Source organism: Moschus berezovskii, chromosome 8 (assembly GCF_049115385.1).
Source record: "Moschus berezovskii isolate FMDL1 chromosome 8, NW_MosBer_1.0, whole genome shotgun sequence".
In the NCBI taxonomy this organism is placed as follows: domain Eukaryota; kingdom Metazoa; phylum Chordata; class Mammalia; order Artiodactyla; family Moschidae; genus Moschus; species Moschus berezovskii.
This window is the reverse complement of record NC_142467.1, coordinates 22418395-22439616: the sequence shown is the minus strand read 5'-3', so window position 1 is coordinate 22439616 and position 21222 is coordinate 22418395. Positions and strand designations below refer to the sequence as shown.

Here is a 21222-nt window from a genome sequence, read left to right as displayed (position 1 = left end):
TCAAATAGGTGCTAGCCCAAACAGTAAGGTCTAAACAGTTAGTGGTATATGATGTTCAATATTTCAGTCTTCAATTTCAAGCTATAAATCAATTAAAAATACTGTGGGCTTTTTAATATTGACAGAATTATTGCTTTTTGGCTTGACCCATAGCAATAAACAATGTTTAGGAAAACACTGAAGGAATCCATCATAAATCTGAGCATTATTCATCCTTTAGCTCAATTTTCGCCAAAAATAGCTCAAGTCATATGTACCTTAAACACAGCAATTTAAAGGAGTATAAACCTGAAAATCTCAAAAGTTTCTTTATCACTTAATGGCATACTGGCTTTGATGGGATAAATAACAACTTGCATTCATTATAATTTACACATGTAGCAATAAAAAGTTTTAAAGCACAAATAAGCTCTAGTCTCACTTGAAGGTACAAGAAGACAAAAAGGCACAGTAGGGAAGAAAGAACATTTTTATCTGGGGGAAATTACAGTCTGGCGGGGCTTCCCCAAGGCTGTCTTCTTAGCTTTCAATGGGCAACAGGCAAGACACTCTCCTCCCCCAGGGTCAAGGAACATCTGTTCCGTAGGTTCCATTATCCATTGCAATGGTTGGAATCTGGCAGTACTGTCTCTTAGAACTGGTATCTGTTATTGGTTGCAACCATCCTAATGTTAATTTAACATTAACAAACCACCCAACTATTCTTTTTTTGAAGAAAAACAATATATTTATTAATATTTCTGTATTCACAGGGGGCTTCCCTGGTGGCACAAACAATAAAGAATCTGCCTGCAATACAGGAGACCCAGGTTCTATCCCGGGGTCAGGAAGGTCCCCTGCAGAAGGGAATGGCTACCCACTCCAGTGTTCTTGTCTGAATTCCATAGACAGAGGAGCCTGGCGGGCTATAGTCCACAGGGTCGCAGAGTCGGACATGACTGAGCGACTGACACATACATTGACACTAATTCACAGGGGTTCACAGAAAAGAAATGAAACTCAAAGAAGCAGTTAGACACTGGAGCTTATATACTCTTTTTAACAAAGGAAAGATGGCTTGAGCTTCAAGGGATGATAAATCATGGGGAAGTGATTAGGAGATATATGGGAAACCAATGGAAAATAAGGGTCACATTTAAAAGCTTTTTAAATGCAGCTCCATCTTGTCACACAGTTAGTCTTACTTCACCTAACTAAATCTGCTCTCCCCAAGCGTGAAGAAAAAGAGAGTCAAATCACAAATTTTCATAATATACAAGACTTTGCTGAATAGAGCACTTGGATGCATAAAGTCTTTAGAATAGATTAATTGTATCATAAAGGTATCACTGGAGTTCTAAAAGCAAATTATAACATCAGGTGCCTCTAGGTTTATAAAACTCAAAGGTTTAGAGAAAATGGTATGAATTAACTGATGGTTCTTGCCTGTATGTTTGAAGGTGCTAATATTTTGTGGGGGTATCTTCTCTGTTGTTGTTAGCACAATGTTAAATATTTTGAATGTATTTCAAACTCTTTTTCACTGTGAACAAAATGAAAACTATTTTTACACAGTATGCTGCTGCTGCTAAGTTGCATCAGTCGTGTCCGACTTTGTGCGACCCCAAAGACGGCAGCCCACCAGGCTCCCCCATCCCTGGGATTCTCCAGGCAAGAACACTGGAGTGGGTTGCCATTGCCTTCTCCAATGCATGAAAGTGAAAAGTGAAAGGAAGTCGCTCAGTTGTGTCTGACTCTTAGTGACCTCATGGACTGCAGCCTACCAGGCTCCTCCGTCCATGGGATTTCCCAGGCAAGAGTATTGGAGTGGGGTGCCATTGCCTTCTCCATGCTTAGCCCATATTATAAACCTTTAGGTGGAGGACCACAAAAGGCCTCATTCCCACGAATCTAAGAATATCTTTATTTGGTGATGCATGCAGTAGAGCAATATTATGCTTATTCACTCAATTATTAAGCTATTTATGTTACACAAATGCAGCTCCCATTTAAAATTAATGTTGAAGTAAAAGGTGAATAATCATGAATGTGTAAAGTATATTTTTTAACTATAGGATGATTTTTACCCTGTACATATAACAGAATATTAGCACTTAAACAGACCACATTTAACTCACTAAATCTTTTCTTAATGGATAAGCTGAAATGCTTTCAAAACCCTTAACATATCTGGGGGGAAATGTAATAAACGGTCCCTGTAAATAATAATACCAAAAAAGTTTACCCCACTCACCTGTCTGTTACGTTCATCCATAATCCTCGTAATCTGAATCTTTTTTCTCCCCATAGTCCCCGTTTTTCTTCTCTCTCTCGTCCCTGAAATTATGTATTTTTTCCTTCCTTTTCTTTCTCTTTCCTGTTTCCTCCAAACAAATCTCCTTCTTCAGCACTTGCACTGCTCAGTTCCCAAATTCCTGCATTCGTTCCTGCTGAACAAAAGATAAAAATTCAGCACTACTTTAATAGCAAGCCACTTTCATAAGAACTATCACATTCTATTTTTTAAAAAATTCTTTGGAACTAAACAAATCAAATGAACAGAAAATAAGTATTTATTAAAAGTACATGATATATCACATGCAGGAACATATCAAGTAGAAATGGTTTGTTTTTATAATTAAAAGACTCTTGTAAGTAATTTAACAAGTCATTTAAATGATGAAATCTATTCTTTAAAGCCCAACACTTGAAATATATCTTTTGCAAAGAGATTTTTAGTATTTTTTAATGAAATTAGGTGACTATTTTTACCCTTCTGTTATGAAAAATTACCTAAATCAGAGAGTTAATGAACCTTTATGTACCTGTGTATGCTAAGTAGGGCAGCTAATTCATTTCTGAAGGGAAAACAATCTCATGTTTTGACAGCAGAGGTGATAACGTCCCTCGTTATGCAAATAGGATGGACTATTATGAAAGTGCTATTTGATATATGTAAATGTCAACTAATTTAAATCTAAATCCTTTAATCTTACTTTTAAAAAGTCACTGTTATGGGAACACTGTAAAAATAATGTGGGATATTTAATCTTACATAACAAGCAGCTATCAGCTGTGAGATCTCCTTTTCCTTTTGAAAGCCCTTAAGCTATATCTTGAATACTAGAATCAAAAAAGATAATCACTCACAGAAAAGAAAAAAATGGTGCAAAGATTAGAGTATTATTCCATTTATGACTATAAGCTGTCAGTCCCCTAAATATAAATATTTTAAGAAGACATATCATATCTCTTTGGGTAATAAGATACAAAATTATAGAATCTTGTCATATACTGGCTACCTTAGGCCATGAAATAAAATGAGAGAAGTGATCATTGATAATGTAAGATAAATCCAGAGAATCCAGGATATTGAAAGTATTCTTCTTTGTTTAAATTATATCTGAAAATATTTGAGTGAAAGTGAATTGCTGTGAAATGTGGAAGTTAACAAAAAGGCATTCCACAAATGGCTTCTTAGTTTGCAAGCAACAGCTTCAATCATTTTATCCCTTCTTCCCTCAAAGAATGCAAATACTTAACATGTTGCTCAGAGTTTCCCTGTTTATTTTAGTTGGTGTCTGACAACCAACCTGATAAATTCCCACATGTATTATGTAACATTAAGCCCAAGTCCTGGCTATTTAATAGATTATTTGGCTCCAATTCAAAGTTATTGGAACAGGAATTGGAACTGTTACACACTTGGTCTGATCACATTAGCTGTCTTTTGATTTCTTTAATTTAATTTTTAAATTCTTTATCACCTTGAATAAATTTTTTTAAAGTTTTCTGTGATTATCTAATTGCAGAAGCTATTATGATATAATTAGTTCTGGTGGATTAAATGCTGCTTAAATACTAAGACTATCCATTCTCTTTTTCCCAATGCCTTCTATGAAACTACAGCTCAGTTCTGCCTCTGAGAACATATATACATATATATATGTTGAGTAATTTCACAACCACACAGGACTCATCAAAATGATTACTCCAGCAGTAATTTTGAATGTTGGAAGTAGTTCAAAGTTTCAGAGTTACATCAATAACACACATTTGGACAGACAAGAAAAAATTAGCTACAAGATACATTAAAAATTACATTAAAATACAAAAAATCCACACAGCACAACTGCATATTCACTATTGCCAAACACTTTCCATCTATCTATTTTTAGAGTCAGTCTAAAATATCACTTAACTGGACAACTTTCCTGTGTTTCCCACAGTCTTACCTTAGAAGCAAGCAGCACGTTAGAATGGTATTTCCCATGCATGTGTAAGACCCCAAAGAAACAAACAGGCTTCCTCGGTCACAGAAAAGCCAACCCATGAACCCACAGCAAATGCATATGGGACAATTTCCTTTCTTTCATTGAGCTGAGGCCGGTGGCACTATCGGCTTACAGGACTATGCCTGCCTAAGCGCTTATTCACTTTAAGGTGGAAGGTCAGGGTGAACAGATTAGAGAGTGGAACGAGGCGGGGAAGATGAGAACCTCTGCAGATCCTGATTTCAAAATACAAATAACCAAACGAGAAGAGAAATATCCCTGGAGAAGGGTCTCCTCGGAAGGACAGAGTTCCTGATGAATCAAACTTAGAAGAGTTCTTCCATCTCACCACCCCATATTTCACAACTTTGAAACAAGGGACATTTCTTAAAAAGAGCAGAGCAATGATTTTTTTTTTAATTCTTAAAACATAATGGGACATATTTTGCCAGAAAGAAATGGTTTGTATCAATATGTATAAATATATAAAATAGCAGATTAAAAATGACATTATATTTTCCTCTGTGAAATAAACAAGGTAGAGAGAATCCAAGGTTAAATTTTAATAGCATTCAAATATCTTACTTCCCATAAAAATGAGTATGTCTTGAGGGGTGCGCTTTTTGAACATTTCTGAAATGCAAAATTTGATATGATTAAGTACATATGCAGAAGAAGATGTGGTGATAATGAGATTGTTTTCATGAAGCAAAATGTGCTTTGGACTATTCGGCTCAAAGACTATTTGATTATGGGTCACCATGTTTCAAGGTTGTCAGTAAAAATTCAAAGAGTTAGGAAGGTCAATAACAGCTCAGTATAGAAAAACTATATTTTCAACCTGATTTTTACACAAAAATCATACTGCAAAGTTGGGTTCAAGAATTAGTTTCTAGAAGGCCTAGAGAAGCTGAAAAAGAGATTACATAACCTCATTAATCTGAAAAATTGCTTTGTATGTATATGAAGAAAAGGATATAACAGCTAAACTACACGTAGTGGTATTCGAGTTACACTGAGAACTTTCATTATGTACAATCAACCATAAGCTTAAAATAATTCCAGCAGCCTTCCCGCTACTTCTTTCCACATAAAAGAAGAATTCTTGGAAAATGACAGAGCTACAGAGAAACAATCAGTAATTAAAAAAAAAACAACAGTCTACCATAGTTACACTGGATAGAGCTACAGTCCTCTGCATTTTTTTTCTTTCTGCCAACCTAAATATGAGAAAAATAAAATCAGGCTGCTTACTAAAAAAAAGGGGAACTTCATTATGGCAGGCTTCTGTTCACTTTGAGCTTGACATAAGCAGACAGATGAAGGCAAAGTGGTTTGAGACCCAAGGAGAGAAGGATTTCTTGTGGACAGATGCTAAAGCTCCTTCTCCCACCCAGGGCTCTCTCATTTACAAACCAGTTCCCTTGAGTGACACACACCTCCTCCCCCCTGCCCCGCTCTTTCTTGCTCTCTTCCTCTCTCCCTCCCTCCCACAAATCCCTCCCAGTAACACAGAAGAATCTTGACAGAATGGCAGGAAACACGCACAGGCTGGTCAGGGAAGGATATGATGTCAGCAACCACGAACAATAAAAGGTGTAAAGGTGCTTCCTTCCCTAAACTGTTCCAGAAGTGTAAAATGGGAACCAAAACTCTTCACTTCCTTCTCTGAGCAGAACTGTCTGAGGGTGCTGGGCTGCACACCCCACACAGGGAGGCCTTTGAGAGGTTCAGATAAGGGCCAAGCAGAGAACTCCAGACACGGGACAACATTTCTGACTCCTATTTTTAAGACACCTGAAGAAAAAAAAAAAAATCCATTTCAGCTCTAGGTTAGTATTCTGTCTGACTGCTGGAAGAAATAAAAATGAGAAGACAAATAAGTTCATTTTGGTGAAGTAGGAGATGCACAGCAATGACCATTTACCATGCCTCACCAAAATCATCTTAACACAGCTCATGCAGCCATATAACCTTAATTCTACTCCCTCAAGGCACATAAAGAATTCTATACAGGCGAAGGGCCAAATGGATTCATTATTTTATTTTTTGATAAAAAAAAGAATCATGAAAATTGTGAAAAAAAAATCAGCGTTTGTTGGGAAAACACACGGATTACTTCTTTGCCTCCATAATTAAAAGAAAGATATACTGGATGGTGGTGGGGAAAGGAAAGAGATATCAAAATTTTCAAAGTTCTTAACAAGAATTCAGACTAAGAAAGTAACTAACATAAACTTTCAGTTATATAGTGAAACTATTTATTTTAATCTCATCACTATTGGGTTCTTTCTAACATGGAAATGGCAGTCTACCATAAGATTTCTGTAGGAAGAAAACCACATATCAAGTGGATCTGAGTCATCTTCAGATTTCAATCATCTTCCCACAACACTTTGATTTAGAAATTAAACATAACCTTCAGTTTTATGTTTTGATCTTAGAGTGAGACTGCCATGCCACATTAAAAGATGTGGGAAGAAATTAATTCTCTGCTGCTAAACTTATCTTTGCAAAGAATGTATTTTGCTACAATAAGCACAGTGCAATCACTTAAATAAAAACAGCCTATGAATAATGATAAAACATTAAAAAGTGTGATGTCAGTTTGCGATGAAGAATTCTGTTTTTCTTTTACTCACATTAGCAAATAACTTTTTCACTGACTCATATTTTCACTGACATTAGCATCTTCATAAAACGTTTTGTAAAAACTCAAGGCTGAAAACCAAGCATGCTACATCATACAAAAAATTATACGGTTAAATAAATACAAGCTGGTTACTTAGCAAAGGACAAAAATGAACATAAGCCCAGTTGCTTCAAGCCTCGTATTACTAATTCAAACAATTAAATGATGCATTATTATTTTAAGTGGAAAACTTTGCTCATTATGCTGCATCTAGATACATTTAACTTTCTGCTTTATGATGTATTTGAAAGACATATGAGGCCTTTAATTATATTCTGGTTAAAAGGAACAAGCAGAACTTTCACTTTTTTCTCTTAAGAAGTATTCTGAACTTCAAAAGTGTTAGTCATTCCATTGCGTTCGACTCTCTGAGACTCCATGTACTGTAGCCTGGCAGGCTCCTCTGCCCATGGAATTCTCCAGGCAAGAATACTGGACTGGGTAGCCATTTCCTCCTCCAGGGGATCTTCCCAATCCAGGAACTTCCAAAGATATTATAATAATTATTAATGTTATTGTTAGTAATCTGCGTGATGTCTTACGAGTTAAGGAATATTCCCTTGGTCTTGAAAGTTATTCCACTTCTCTCTAAGTTTACCATGTATTATATAGAATGCTATATTACCCTAGGTATGAATGCAAGCTGAGTTCGTTCTGAAGACACATAGCTAAGACATCCTCTTAAGGATAATAAAATTACCCATTCTTTTCCACTGGATAAATACCATCATGCCAAACTAAAGGTACTTTTTCGATTTATTCCAAGTTAATATGATTAGTTTTGAGTCATTTTCTAAACGGTAACATAATGTCACACACACAAATAATAAATAATGTCAACTGTCTTTCAGTTCCTCACACCCGCCATGCTCCTTCCTACCACAGGGCCTTTGCACATACAATTCCTTCTGCCTGGAATGTTCCTCCCTCTCCTCTGTTCCTCCTTAACTTCTTCCCTTCCTTTCTGACCCAGCTCCAGTTTCACCTCCCAGAAAGCACTCCACAGTCCTGATCACATCAAATGGTCCTGTGAGGACTCAGGCACCATGCCTTCCTTTGTGGCATGTCACAATAGAAATCTGTCTGTCTGCTGACTTCCACAACATCTGTGGGCCAAGTCTGGCTTGCCTGACTTTTGCATTCTCAGTTTCTACCCCAGTGCCAGGTGTACAGTGGGAGCTAATAACTATTGGTTGATTAATGAATTAATTCATTAAGATTTTTATCTCTCGGGTATTTTTTTGTCACTATTTTTAATGACTTCTAAGAACATTTTTCATTTATACATGAAGCAGACTGATAATCTCACTTAATCTTTCATTTTATTTATATAGCATCTCATATATGGAATAAGAGATTCTGAGAAGTAGAGGCTGATGACAGACTAATAATTTGAGCACTTGGAACCACTGTTTGTTCCCCTGCCTTAAAAAACAGTTGGGAAAGACTTCTTCATCTTTAGGATAGTGTAATCATTAAATGTAGTACTGTAGGTGAAGGCTAGGTACAAAGTAGGACTGAGAACGTGGCTTACTACTTCTAAGACTGCTTCAATTTTGAGGCAAATTGAAAGTCATGTACAATAAGGTTATCAAGTGAACCATGTAGTCTTTACTTATACCATGAAGACCTCACTTTGCCGAGATGATGATGGGCAACTTCTGAAGGTAATACCTCATTTATCCATTAGCAATAATCATTATATGAAGAAAAATTTACAGTGTTATAAAAATTAAGAAGTTTCTCATAAGTATCAGTCATGGAAGAGCTTCAGGCTGCAAAAGTGGAAATAACTAGGGAAATATATCAATTTTCCCAATGACCACGGCTGCTGAAAACTCTACATTAATGTTTCTAGTCCTACTTTAATATCTTTCCCCAAGGACAAAAGGAGATGAAATGTATGTCAGAAATATAATAAGACTAAAAAAGAACTCATTTTGAAAACCCCTGCAATTAATTTAGTAAGTGGGCCTAACCTGCCATTATCACTGATATAAATCATTTTATTTACACAAAACTAGAATTTAACAGACAGAAACCGTTAAACAACTGTATTTCATTATAAACAATTTAATAAACACAAGGGAAGCACAGCTTCCCTGTCATATCATCCATGGTATATTTTGCCTTGGACATATTTTTCACAGTGGAGCTTAAACAGTATTCTCCAATCCCATGCTAAAATAAACTCCAAATGGTCTAAAGATGTCAAAAGTCTTGTGCTATCCAACCACACCACAGTTTTTAGTCTTTCCGCATCATACTGAGTAATTAAGTCAGCGTTCCATCAATTCTTTGGTTTCCTGATTTTTCACAACAGCATGTCCACCTTGCTTTCTTCTAAAGGCCATTTAGTGATGGGGCAGGGCTCACCACCAATGTAGATCCAGCCGTGTCCTCATCACAAAGCAAGAGCTACCAAGCATCACAGAGTATGCTCTGTTCCCCAGCTGTAACCGCTCCAAAAGCACATGCATCTGGATGTTCTGTTGCTGTTATTGAACACAGCAAGTTAAGCACTATATGACACCAATATTCAGTGAAACAAAAGTTTCAGCCTTCAAAGCACGCTAGGCTTGAAATGGGGGATGTGTTATTATAAATTTTCATCGTTATGACAAAAATCTGAATTTCCAGGCCTTTAATGATCTTTTTGAAAAAATTTTTCATTATTTTCTTAATCTTTAATACATCATATTTCATTATTAAAATGTAAATATTCAACAACTTTTTTTCTCAAAAGCCTGTGTGTATTAGACACAGTTTTCATCTTTACTAATCCATTTGCGTGTGTGTGAGTGTTTGTACAGAGGGAATATTTCCCCCTAAAATTGCAACAAATAGAAAAAACACATTTTAGTTTTTCATAATATGTGTGTAAACAACAAGAGTGCATTTTAAGACACCTGAGTAGTCCTGAGTATTATCACTAATAAATGTCATAATACTATTAGGATTGTATATAAAAGGACATTCTAAGTAAAGGCTAAGTAATAAAATAATAATCTGTATTCTAATGTTACATGATTGAAAATTACATTCTTGAAAATGATTTGCCTGTTGTTATTTACTTTACCAATTTATTAACATTTTAAAAATGCCCCAGGAATGAGAAGAAATACTACTGTCTTCCTGCCATGGTTTTTGTTCTACATTAAGAAGAATATGCTTGATAAATCATCTGCTATTTACATTCACTGAATGTCATTTACTTTTGTCTCTAGCTAAACTTTAGAAATGTAAAGTGTTTACACAGAAACCTTCTATGCTAATTTACATAATATTCAAAATGCCATAATCATATCTCAAATCAAAATACAGATATTTGATATTACTATTATATATGGCTCAACATGGAAGCCCGTGATTCATCAATTTTTCTATTTCTCTTCATCTCCTTTACAGCATCCTAATCAACCTAATTAAGGCTTTGTTCATCTGAAACCTCTGATGACAATTTGTTTAACTCTGTCCCACTGTGGTCTTCTTATAAAGAGAATTAAATCTGATCTTCTGACAGCAATCATTAAATGATCCCAACTGGCCCCAATTAAGCCACATGGCTCACGGGCTTCCATACAGTCAAGTGTCAAGTTCCCTGTTTCATTTACACATCATTCTTTACCTTGGTTTATTTTCTTAAAGCCAATTAAGTATATGTGTCTTATCAAGTGGAACTACAATAAATTTCCTTGTGTCCACTATCTCAAGACAGGGCACCTCCTGACTCCAGAGTCACACTGAAACATCATGCATGACTCCTGAAGACTTTCTCTCTAGCCGCAGTGCTATTAATGGAAAAAAAAAAACTTTATATTTATTTACTCAGGATGAAATTGATGTATGTGTACCTTCTCAAAGTAATACACATGTTTAAATGGTTCTGGTGAACATAAATCAATAGTAACTTTTCATTTGGCTTATTTACAAGGCTCTTTTAATAGAGTAGTACCTGCATTTAGTTAAGTTTAATATTCCTTTAAAAAAAAAAACATTTGAAATGATCTCTTTAAGACCCTCTAAAACAGCAGTACCAAAGTAAGACTTCTGAAGTTAACCTTTCTTACCCTTAATTTCTGCTCTAATTTCTCCACATATGCTCAGATGTAAGTTCTGTAATGATGTTCCCAGGCCTTCCTACGTGCACAGGTAGCCTCAGGATTTAGAGCTCATTGACTGTGTGCTACTCCTGGGAAACGGCTGATTAAAAACAGCCTCTTGAGGAGTAGCTCCTATTCACATCTGGCTCATCTTATTCTAAACTCTAATACCTATGTGGAAATCTGACCCCAAGCTTTGGCTTTGGAGAACCTCAGTTTACAGACCCTTTACCTTAGGTGGCAAGGCAGAAACATAGAGAAATTAATCCCAGTATGACTGGTGTTTGACACAGTTTCTGAAGGCCTTAATCACTGACCTGACTACTTTCCTCTGAATACAAACAAATGCACTGTATTTTTATATCTAGTTTAACAATAGCTATCAGTGATCATCTGCTGGTTTCTGATGCAGGCTGTCACAGTTCTCAGAGTAGATGGATTAGAACATACCTGCTCATCCCTAATCATATATAAAAACTGACATTAGGACAGACGACCAGAATGGATGTTATGCATCTCATAGGACATTAACCTTGATGGAACATGTAATTCTTTTTATCACTGACCAACAGATGTGACTACAAAGAAAAAGGAAAATACAATGGAATCTTTAGCACACTGATGTTTGGCAACACCTAGAAAAAAGAAAAAAGTATGTGCATTTCTTTATGATAGCTAAATATACACTTGGTCAGCTACTCAATAAATCACTGTTCTTTTCCTCAAAAGAGCAAAATTCAAAATATATATTACAAAACACTGACAAATTAGAAAACACTTACCAACCTCACAACTGACTGACTCTTCTACAAAATGTCTAACAAATGTATTAAAATCTTGGTAAAGCAAAACAGACGCTAGGGTGTTGTATTATGAAATATTTCTCACTGTATTATAGTAATCTCCAGTAAGATTTGATGTTAATTTTAGAGCATGCTTCTGCTAAAAAGGGCAAACCCTGCAACAGATTTAGTACAAAGAAGCTGAAAATATCCTGTGGAAAAAAAAATCTGTAGCAAAATCAGCCAGCCCAAATCCTGCCATTACTCAGCACTGCAGTGACGTGCGGATGTTTGTAGTGGTTTGAGGAGCTAGCAGGGGTGGAAACTCTACATACTCGACTCCAACATGATTGCAATTGAACCTCATCAAAGTAAGAGCTCATAATTTGTCACAGAAAACAGCCAATTAACATATGTTAGAAAAAGGCTTCATAAAGATAATATATGATTAAAGCCCCAGTGCAGCTGTTGAAAATCAAAAGTATGCATTTGAAAAAGAAATCCCAGCCTGAGCTCCCGTATGGTTAAACTGATAATGGCTACTATGATTTTTTTTTTTTAAGTTGAAAAATATAATTACAGTGCTTCTCCTAAGTTTGGGGTTATGGCAAGGGAGAACTGGGTACTGCAGCCCTATTTACTATGCCTTACTTAGTTCTATAAATAGTTGAAGCCCTTGCCAAAACTCTGTAGTTACTTTGTTATAGTGCTATTTTAAACACAGACCTTCATTGTGAGCTAAATGGCCTTCAGGATGCACTTTGTAGTTAGAGAATTCCTCTCAAAACTATATCCTCCCTTTATCTGTGTAAAACTCCAGGACAAGAGGACTCTACATGGCTGTCCCGCTGACTACAAAACACACCAGGGCTGTGTAACACACAAGTTTTAATACTTCGGAACTTTTGTCAGGGCTGGTGGTCAGGAAGGGTGACAGTTAAATGTCAGAAATGAGATTAAGGTGCACGAACGCAGTACAGATCCTTTTACGGGACACAAGGCAGGCGATCTGAACCAGCTTTGGAGCAGATGAACTATATGACACTATATGTGATGTATGCCCATCATAGAATTTAAACTAAACTCTAGCTTGGACCACACGGCCAATCAAATCCCGAGTAAGCTGATGTCATCGGAGGCCATGAGCCAAAATCATGCTGTTTAATATTACACATGTCAATGAAAAAAGTCTGATCAATAGTCACGGAGATATAAATACGTCAAGCATTATACTCAGTGCCAGAGACGCCAGGGTGAACAAAACAAAGGTACTGGTCATCACGAAACTGAGACTTTAAGGAGAGACAGGGGACTTGTACAATGATTGCAGATAGAAAAATGATAACAGAGAAAAGACCACAGCAGAACAGGCTAGGTAGGGGGTGACGACATAGGAAAGGGGCCCAGGTGGTTAGTGCTGTCAGGGAAGGGTTCTTTGAAAAGATGACATCCGAGGCAAGCTGTAAACAACAGATGGAGCAAGGCAATATTTGGAGGGTGAACATTCCGGCACCCCACCCATCACTGGTGGTACAAATTTGGCCAATTCACAGTTTCATAAACCTCAGCTGCCTCAGCTAGAGAATGGGAATAATAATGCATATATTCTATAAGGAGGTTATGAAGCTCAGGAAAAAAAACAGATCCACATTCATTTGCAAAAATCAGTTAGATGCAATTCAGTTTCTTGACTACCCTGTGTAAACTTGTTTTCTTCACTTTAACATGATTTAATTTTATGGAAATTATAAATACTTTGAAACAGGGAGAATACAGTATAATGCAAAACGTTTCTAAATTTATATTAGTTGAATCCAACAGTGTGTCTTCCCTTGAGATGTGGCTGTTTCAATTTAAGTAATGCCCACTGGTTGAAATATCAATAGGTCTTGGGGATATAAGTTCACTTTGCCTTGCTAAATATAGATAATATCATGGGCAGCCTGACAAATACAACACAAAATTTCTGCAAATATAAGAGTTATATTTTTTAAACTGCATTTTAAAAACTCTTTTAGAAATAAACAATCTTACAACATTACTAATGTAACTGAGTCACTGTTTTAGGTTGACTTATTTCCTCTCTCATAGGGCCCAACTCCTATGCAGTCAGCACAGAGTTCATTAAGATCTCAGAGATAATGTCAGTGTCTCATTGTATGGGAAATATTCACACATCTTTGGACACAAGCATCCAATGAGAGTAAGCTACGTAGCCTCAAGCCAAACAGATTAATTTCCTACTTAGAAGGAATAGACAAACTGAACCATCTAAAACTTTTAAAGCATTTTTAAGAGGAAAAATACAAAATTTAAGGATTGCGAATTTTAATAAATAGGAAGTTAGAGTGAAGGACAATAGACAGTTTGATTTTAAAAGTTGTAAAATATAAATGTCCATCAAAAGAGTATAGAATTTTAAGTAAGGGGAAGGGTCAAAATTTCCTATTTAAGGAAACTTTATTTAAGGAAAAGTGGGCATACATTTTAAATTCTCTCTTCCCTGTCATTTTTTTTTTGGGGGGGGGAGAGGTATAAATTTGATCCTTTATTCCATCATTTTGCTCTTATGTCCTGTTTGGTGAACATAATTTATGTTAAAGTTGTATAATTTACCAAGAAGCCTAAATGAACACTCATCTGTTTTCATATTGATCAAATACCCTGAAAATCTGGAAGTTTTTTTTAAGTCAAGCTGCCTCTTTTCTTTCCTAAATGAATCACAGCATAGGCACTTTTTTAAAAATAAAAACTAGCACAGCATCTTCGTTTATGCCCGGTGCCAACCAATACTTCACACCGCACACTCACGTCCCTCCCTATCTTGTCCAGCGATCTGTGGAGGACGCTTCTCCCCCTTCAAAACTCAAGTCATAACTGCACACAAAGCAGGCACATAAATACGAATCTCTTCCCTCTATGTGAAGCATGCCCCACTTGATTTTTCATTTCATCGCCTTTCATTATCTCTCTTTCTACATGCTTAGAACTGAGGGGATATGGAAAGTGAAACTGTCAAAGAGCTAGGAATAGAGGTGTCTTCAGACGAACAGAACGTTTCCTCCCTAAGATGCAGGCAGGACAGGCAAGCGAGCTGCACAGGGCAGGGGCCGCGGGCCAGGGAGAGAGGAGTCGGGTCCCAGGCCCGAGGCCTGGCGGGTGGCTCCTTATCTCAGCACGTCTACACATTCCGTCCCAGGCTCTTCTCAAGGAAAGCCAAGTGATCCTTGGCAGATAATACTACATGGAAAGTATTACAGTCCTTCCCCTGTAACAAAGCCCAGGCTACGGCACATGAGAAGTTACTGACACAGGCAGCTTTTCATCCCGATTCTCTCAACCTTAGGGTCTGTAAAGAAAAGCACCCAAGGATGGGACCAAGCTCATGACTCCTTAGAAATCCCAAAGTGGATTCCAAAGGTCGCTGGTTTCTGAGGATGCCAACAAGGGATTCCCCACCGTGCAGCACCCCCACCTCCCCGCCAGTAAGTTAGAAGATGAAAAAAATCAGGAAAATAGATTTATCTGCTACAGGACTTTTCATATTCTTTAATGTGTGTGACATCAGAATCTGGGTATTTCCAAATTTATCAGGAATATCCCTTGGGAAATGCTAGCTTTAAAGAAAGGAACAGGCTTCTTTCCTGTGATCACTGAACACAAATGCTCTAAAACAACACTTAGCTCGGTGACTGGCTCAAAGAAAAACCTAACAGTATTGCTGAATAATAATTGATAGGAACAAACTATTCTTTGAGCTTGACAAAGGAACACAGACATAACATCAGGTGCAGAAAAGTTTTTTTTTAAAGTAAAAATATTAATAAAATATTTGGTAATCAGTGTAACTTGTGTCCAAAGCACCGAAAGGCAGTAAAGTGCATTGTGAAGAAAGCTCTATTTGGAATTGGACTCTAATGTGGGTTCTGTTACCAATGACTGGCAGGTCGTTGGGTTGGTCAACTCTGTTGAGTTTCATTTTCCTCAGACATATAAAGGGAGCTGGGTTCAGTTTCTAAAGCCCCCTTTGCAGTTCCTAAATGGTATAAATTCAATAAAGGTGTAAGACAAAATGAAGCCAGAATGCTTTAGAGAAACAATTAAGCTGACAAAAATGTTTAGTTGCCTGGTAAATATAATCGTCTTTTCAAAAAAAAAATTTTTTTTGCCTTGAAAAGTTGGTTCACCTCATACTCAAGCAAAATTAGCAGTTAAGATCAAGGTTACATTACGTACTTTGGACTGCTAACTATATTTAGAAATTTAATAAATAATTAGCTGTAAGTTATAAAATATCATTGCACTAAAAACATTACGTCTATTGACTCTAAACCTCACAGCAGCCTATGAGGCAGGAACTATTACCATTTCCCTTTGACAGAAAAAGAAACGAAGATTGGAGGACAGACAAGTTAAATTACTTGCCCAGGGTCACAGAGCTGGTGTTAGAGCTATAACTTGAACCCCTAAAAACCCAGTCCTATACTTAGTAATCGAACCACACCCTCTGCTATTCCTCTATGATGCAAGGTAATATTCAAAAAAAGAGTACCTTAAATTTAAAACTATACACAGAAAACAAGATGTTTAGAGGGATTTAGTGGAATCTAAGAACACTTTCAAACTCAATGTTCTTTAATATATCTAACATTTTCTTACCCTTGACAGCAAAAAGAGAGTTTACTTCACTGTGCTCCCAGGGGAAGAGTGAAACTTGAGCTAGATACTTTCCATTAAAGTGTCAGTATTTACTGGCTGATCAGCACCAACGGTTTTCTCCCCCTTCCTTTCTGCAAATGAATGTGGTGGCTCATAAGAGAAAGCAGGTGAGTGTATATGAATCAGCATATATTCATCTTGACTCCGGGTAAAAACCATCAAAACAGGTGTCTTCCTGAGGATGGGCCAGGGGATCAACCTCATTTATGGTAAGATGAGAATTGCAGAGAAGTTAATATAGACATCTTACTTCCAGGCTTGGGACACTCATCTTACGGTCCTTCAAAGTATCTCGAGTAGGTTTCTAACCTGGATCTAACGAGGCCTGGCAAAACCCTGTCATCTTTCCCCCACCCTCTTTCTATTCCTCCTCTTTCTCTTCCTTCTTCTCCTTCGTCTCCTCCAATTATGGTCTACTACAATATCCCTCCATAGGCAGGAGAGTCTCCACTTTAGGATTTTACACATTTACCTACTGACTTAGAATTCTTTGTGTTGGAGACCTCTGGATATAACTGCAATGCAAACTCTTGGAATATATTCTTTTTAGAAGTAATTTTACGGCTATCAACTTTATAAGACACACACCTTATATAATACACAAATTAACTGTACAAAAACAGTTGACAGTAGTGGCAATCTATTTATGAGAGCTGGAAGAAAAATCACACACTGGTGTGTTACATAAGCTCACAGCATTTTCTCCCTCAAAGTTTCACATAGCTTCCTCTATCAGAGCCAACAGTGCATGACAGCACATGACGATGTAGTAAGTTTGTATATTTTCGGCATGTATCAGTCTTTTCTCCTACTTTCATAGGTAGAAATCTGTGGTGTAGATAAAGGCACATAGGTCTTCATTTCTGTACTTACACACGTTTACTGTATCAGCTGATGAGTACCGTGGGTCAGAGCCACTCAAAAACTCCTCAAGCGACAAGGGCACATTATATCCAAGTCTGAATTCAATTTAAGATGCTGGGCAGGTGACTGTAAAGTGAAAGCTCAAAATGGCAACCCATGTATCCCAGGCACTTTGAGAGAGTTTGTGGTAAACAGGAAACCTCTGAGATTTCTAACTTAGCAAGAAAGGACCTGTTGGCAAATACTGCCTTTCACAGTGAAGACACCTCTGGAATAACTTTTACGTTGGTGTCACTCATGCCTGTGGGTGGATCCAATAGGAACAGATTTGAGAAGTGGTGGGGGAGCACATTACTTTCAGATGCTAGAAAAGGGGACGTGGTCATCAAGAAACTACTTAACAGACCAACTCATTATCTGGGCCCATTCCTGAGGATTCCAAAATTCAAAGTTAAAGATAAGTGTTCATCTTTTATATCTTAATGAACTGGAAAACAAAGAAAAATGGCACCGTCTCTCCCCAGTTCCTTTGACAAAATACAGTTAAGATGAATATTTAATTAACTGCTTCTCTAAATTTAATATGGAGAATTTCAGGATGGGCTTGGACATTTCACTTGCCTTAAAATGCCTCTTTATGAGACAGATAAATTTTGCTACGTTACAGAAAAGCAAAAGATGTCTTTTTTTTTTTTTTTCGGTATATACACATATCTACATTTCCATTCAGCCAAGGTAAGAGTAGAAATGCCAGATATTAATAGCAGCAGGGGCCGTGCAAGGTCATATCATTTTTCCCTCCTTCAGATAATACTATACCCAAATTATTTCATAAAGATTCCACCTCTCCTATTTTTAAGGCCTTCCGGAAAAAGGAGCAACATAACCTTCCTCAGTAACCTATTTTGATATCTCACAACTCTCACTCTCAGGAAATTCTTACTTATAGCTAATCCCTCTCGGAATACTTTATGTCCAGTCCTGCTCTACCTCTGTACAGAGAACACTGGATGATCATGTCTTTGTGTCCTGGGCTTTAAGACTGTGGACTGAATTGCACCTATTTCTGCTGTTCTTTTTCACCCATCCTTGGGGCTCTTCAAGTCATACCTTAGTTCTCTAGTCCAAAAATACACACAGTACTAAAAAAAGGCTCTTGTATATTCCTATCAGATACATACTTTTAATTATCCACACATTGCATGAATTTTAAAGTAAATGTTTACCTTTTCATTTATTCCAATTTTTCTTTTCCCTTGCCAGATTTGCTTCCAGCCAACTCTTCCACATTTTATATTTAAAGAATTTATTTTCTTTCTCCTGGTATTCATGATTTGTGACTACTTCTCCAGTTTACCAAGGTCATGCTGAGTTCTGATCTCATCTTTCAAGGATCAGACCTCAAAAAGTCTCTTTACATAAGACTCTATAAATTAAGTGAACAATTTATTTATTTCACTATTCCTTTAGCTACCATTCAAATCTGTGTGGTTTAGAGAATATTTTCTCAATTGAAGGACAAGGATGTCATAAAGAACAAAATCAAAAGCCTTGGAAAGTTGCGATTAAACCTATCCTTCTCCTTCACACTCAGACAGTTAAAATATACTGACATGACCAGTTTTAATACTGACATCCAGGGTGTTATAGAATATATAACAAATGTATAACAAATCATTGTGATGTTTTTCCTTGTATATTTTTAAGTCTGCAAAGACAGTAAGGATGGTTCTCTGGTTCATCCTTTTCTTTAATGTCATCATTGTAATGGTTATCTTCTAGTCTTTATTTAAAAATCCTTAAGAATAGTAGCTTGTGGCCCTGCAATGGCATTATGTTACAAGAATTCCTGCTACTAAGATTATCTTAGGCTTTAGTGAGACTTGCCCAGTAGTTCCATGAAATTGGCTTTGTTATTTAATATCAGTTGATTGCTTAGGTCATAAGTACATGTTACATTTCACGCATGTGGCTAAAAGCATGAGGTCATTTTACTGCTTAATAAAGGTAAAAAATAAAGCAAAGAAACATTTACTTCATTGAACATTTTTTTTTTTTTGCAGTAACTACTATGTTCCAAGCACTATTCTAAGAGATCTATCAAGGGGTAAAACAGACAAAAATTCATGCCCCCATGGAACTTAAAATATTCCTGATATTATCTATATTTACTTTCCCCTCCACATGAAAGATGGCCTTTTTATCCTCTGTTGTTGTTTTTGGTTAAAGTGAATAAATTTGTAAATATCCTATCTTAATTTTGACTCCCCTTATTAAAGTTTAAGCTTTCACTATTTCTTAGAACTTTCACTTTCACATTATTAAAAATTTTTTTTTCTCATAATACTTCTTTATTCCCATTCCTCATAAGGTTTTCCTTTAGCTAACCAGACATTCTTCTCCCTTTTTAAATGTTTGTGATACAAGATGAAGTAGTCTTTGACTACTTGGGCAATCCTCTTATCTTACATACTAAATTTTCTAAAAATACCTTTTAAACAGTTCCATGTCCTTTGAAGATCTGTTTCATTAAATTCATCTTTATTGTTGATTTCTTTAGTTCTTTAATTCCTGCTTATGACTGGACCTTAAATTAGTATGAATCTTTGGTCAATCATCAAGTTTGATAGACCTAAACTAATTAATGAATAATATTGTCTTAGCTTTACTGAAAGAGAAATAAATTCTAATACAGTAAGAATGCCAACTCATTTTCATATTTCCTGATTATACACCTGGTTAAGGTTTGACTGAAATATTTGGATATTTCTATTATATTAGGAGAGTCTCTTGGACTGAAAGGAGATCAAACCAGTCAATTCTAAAGTAAATCAACCCCGATTTCATTGGAACAACTGATGCTGAAGCTGAAGGGCTGACTCATTTTAAAAGACCCTGATGCTGAAAAGATTGAAGGCAGGAGAAGGGGACAACAGAAGATGAGACAGTTGGATGGCATCACCGAGTTTGAGCCAACTTCAAGAGATGGTGAAGGACAGGGAAACCTTCACCGTCTTCACTGGCGTGCTGCAGTCCATGGGGTTGCAAAGAGTCAAACATGACTAAGCGACTGAACAACAGCAAATTGTGCTAGGATGAAAACAAGTGATCAGTGGTTCCCTACCGTATAATAAAAGATAGCAGATTAGAAATGAAGTGCAGCTACAGACATCAACTGTATGGAGAAAATAAAAGATACACAGTAAGAAAAATTCTCCCCTGAGAGTTCACGGATACAGTTCAGTTCAGTCTCTTAGTCATGTCTGACTCTTAAGAGGCCCCCTGGACTGTAGTACGCCAGGCTTCCTTGTCCATCACCAACTCCTGGAGCTTACTCAAACTTGCGCCCATCGAGTTGGTGATGCCATCCAACCATCTCATCCTCTGTCATCCCCTTCTCCTCCCGCCTTCAATCATCCCAGCATCAGGGTCTTTTCAAATGAGTCAGTCCTTCGCATCAGGTGGCCAAAGCATTTCAGCTTCAGCATCAGTCCTTCCAATGAATAGTCAGGACTGATTTCCTTTAGGATGGACTGGTTGGATCTCCTTGTTGTCCAAGGGACTCTCAAGCGTCTTCTCCAACACCACAGTTCAAAAGCATCAATTCTTCAGTGCTCAGCTTTCTTTATGGTCCAACTCTCACATCCATACATGACTACTGGAAAAACCAAAGCTTTAACTAGACGGACCTTTGCTGGCAAAGTAATGTCTCTGCTTTATGCTGTCTAGGTGGGTAATAACTTTTCTTCCATGGATACAGTATCAGCAATCAAAATGACAGTAAATAAAGAAGTGGGAGATCCTGTGAA

General features: G+C 36.8%; 1 protein-coding gene across 10 annotated transcripts in view; it reads right to left on the bottom strand.

Annotated features, from left to right (window-relative positions):
- The window catches only part of MEF2C (myocyte enhancer factor 2C), a 180384-nt gene that overhangs the window by 101514 nt on the left and 57648 nt on the right, over nucleotides 1-21222 (bottom strand). For 6 of the 10 annotated variants that reach the window (XM_088838474.1, XM_055429053.2, XM_055429059.2 and 3 more), the window contains one exon: nucleotides 2234-2429. In XM_088838474.1, coding sequence (XP_088694600.1) covers nucleotides 2234-2287 — 54 coding nt within the window. In that variant the 5' untranslated portion in view covers nucleotides 2288-2429. Of the gene's footprint in view, nucleotides 1-2233; nucleotides 2430-5801; nucleotides 6134-21222 lie in introns of those variants that run through there. The other 4 variants (XM_055429054.2, XM_055429056.2, XM_088838473.1 and 1 more) reach the window with 3 other exon arrangements.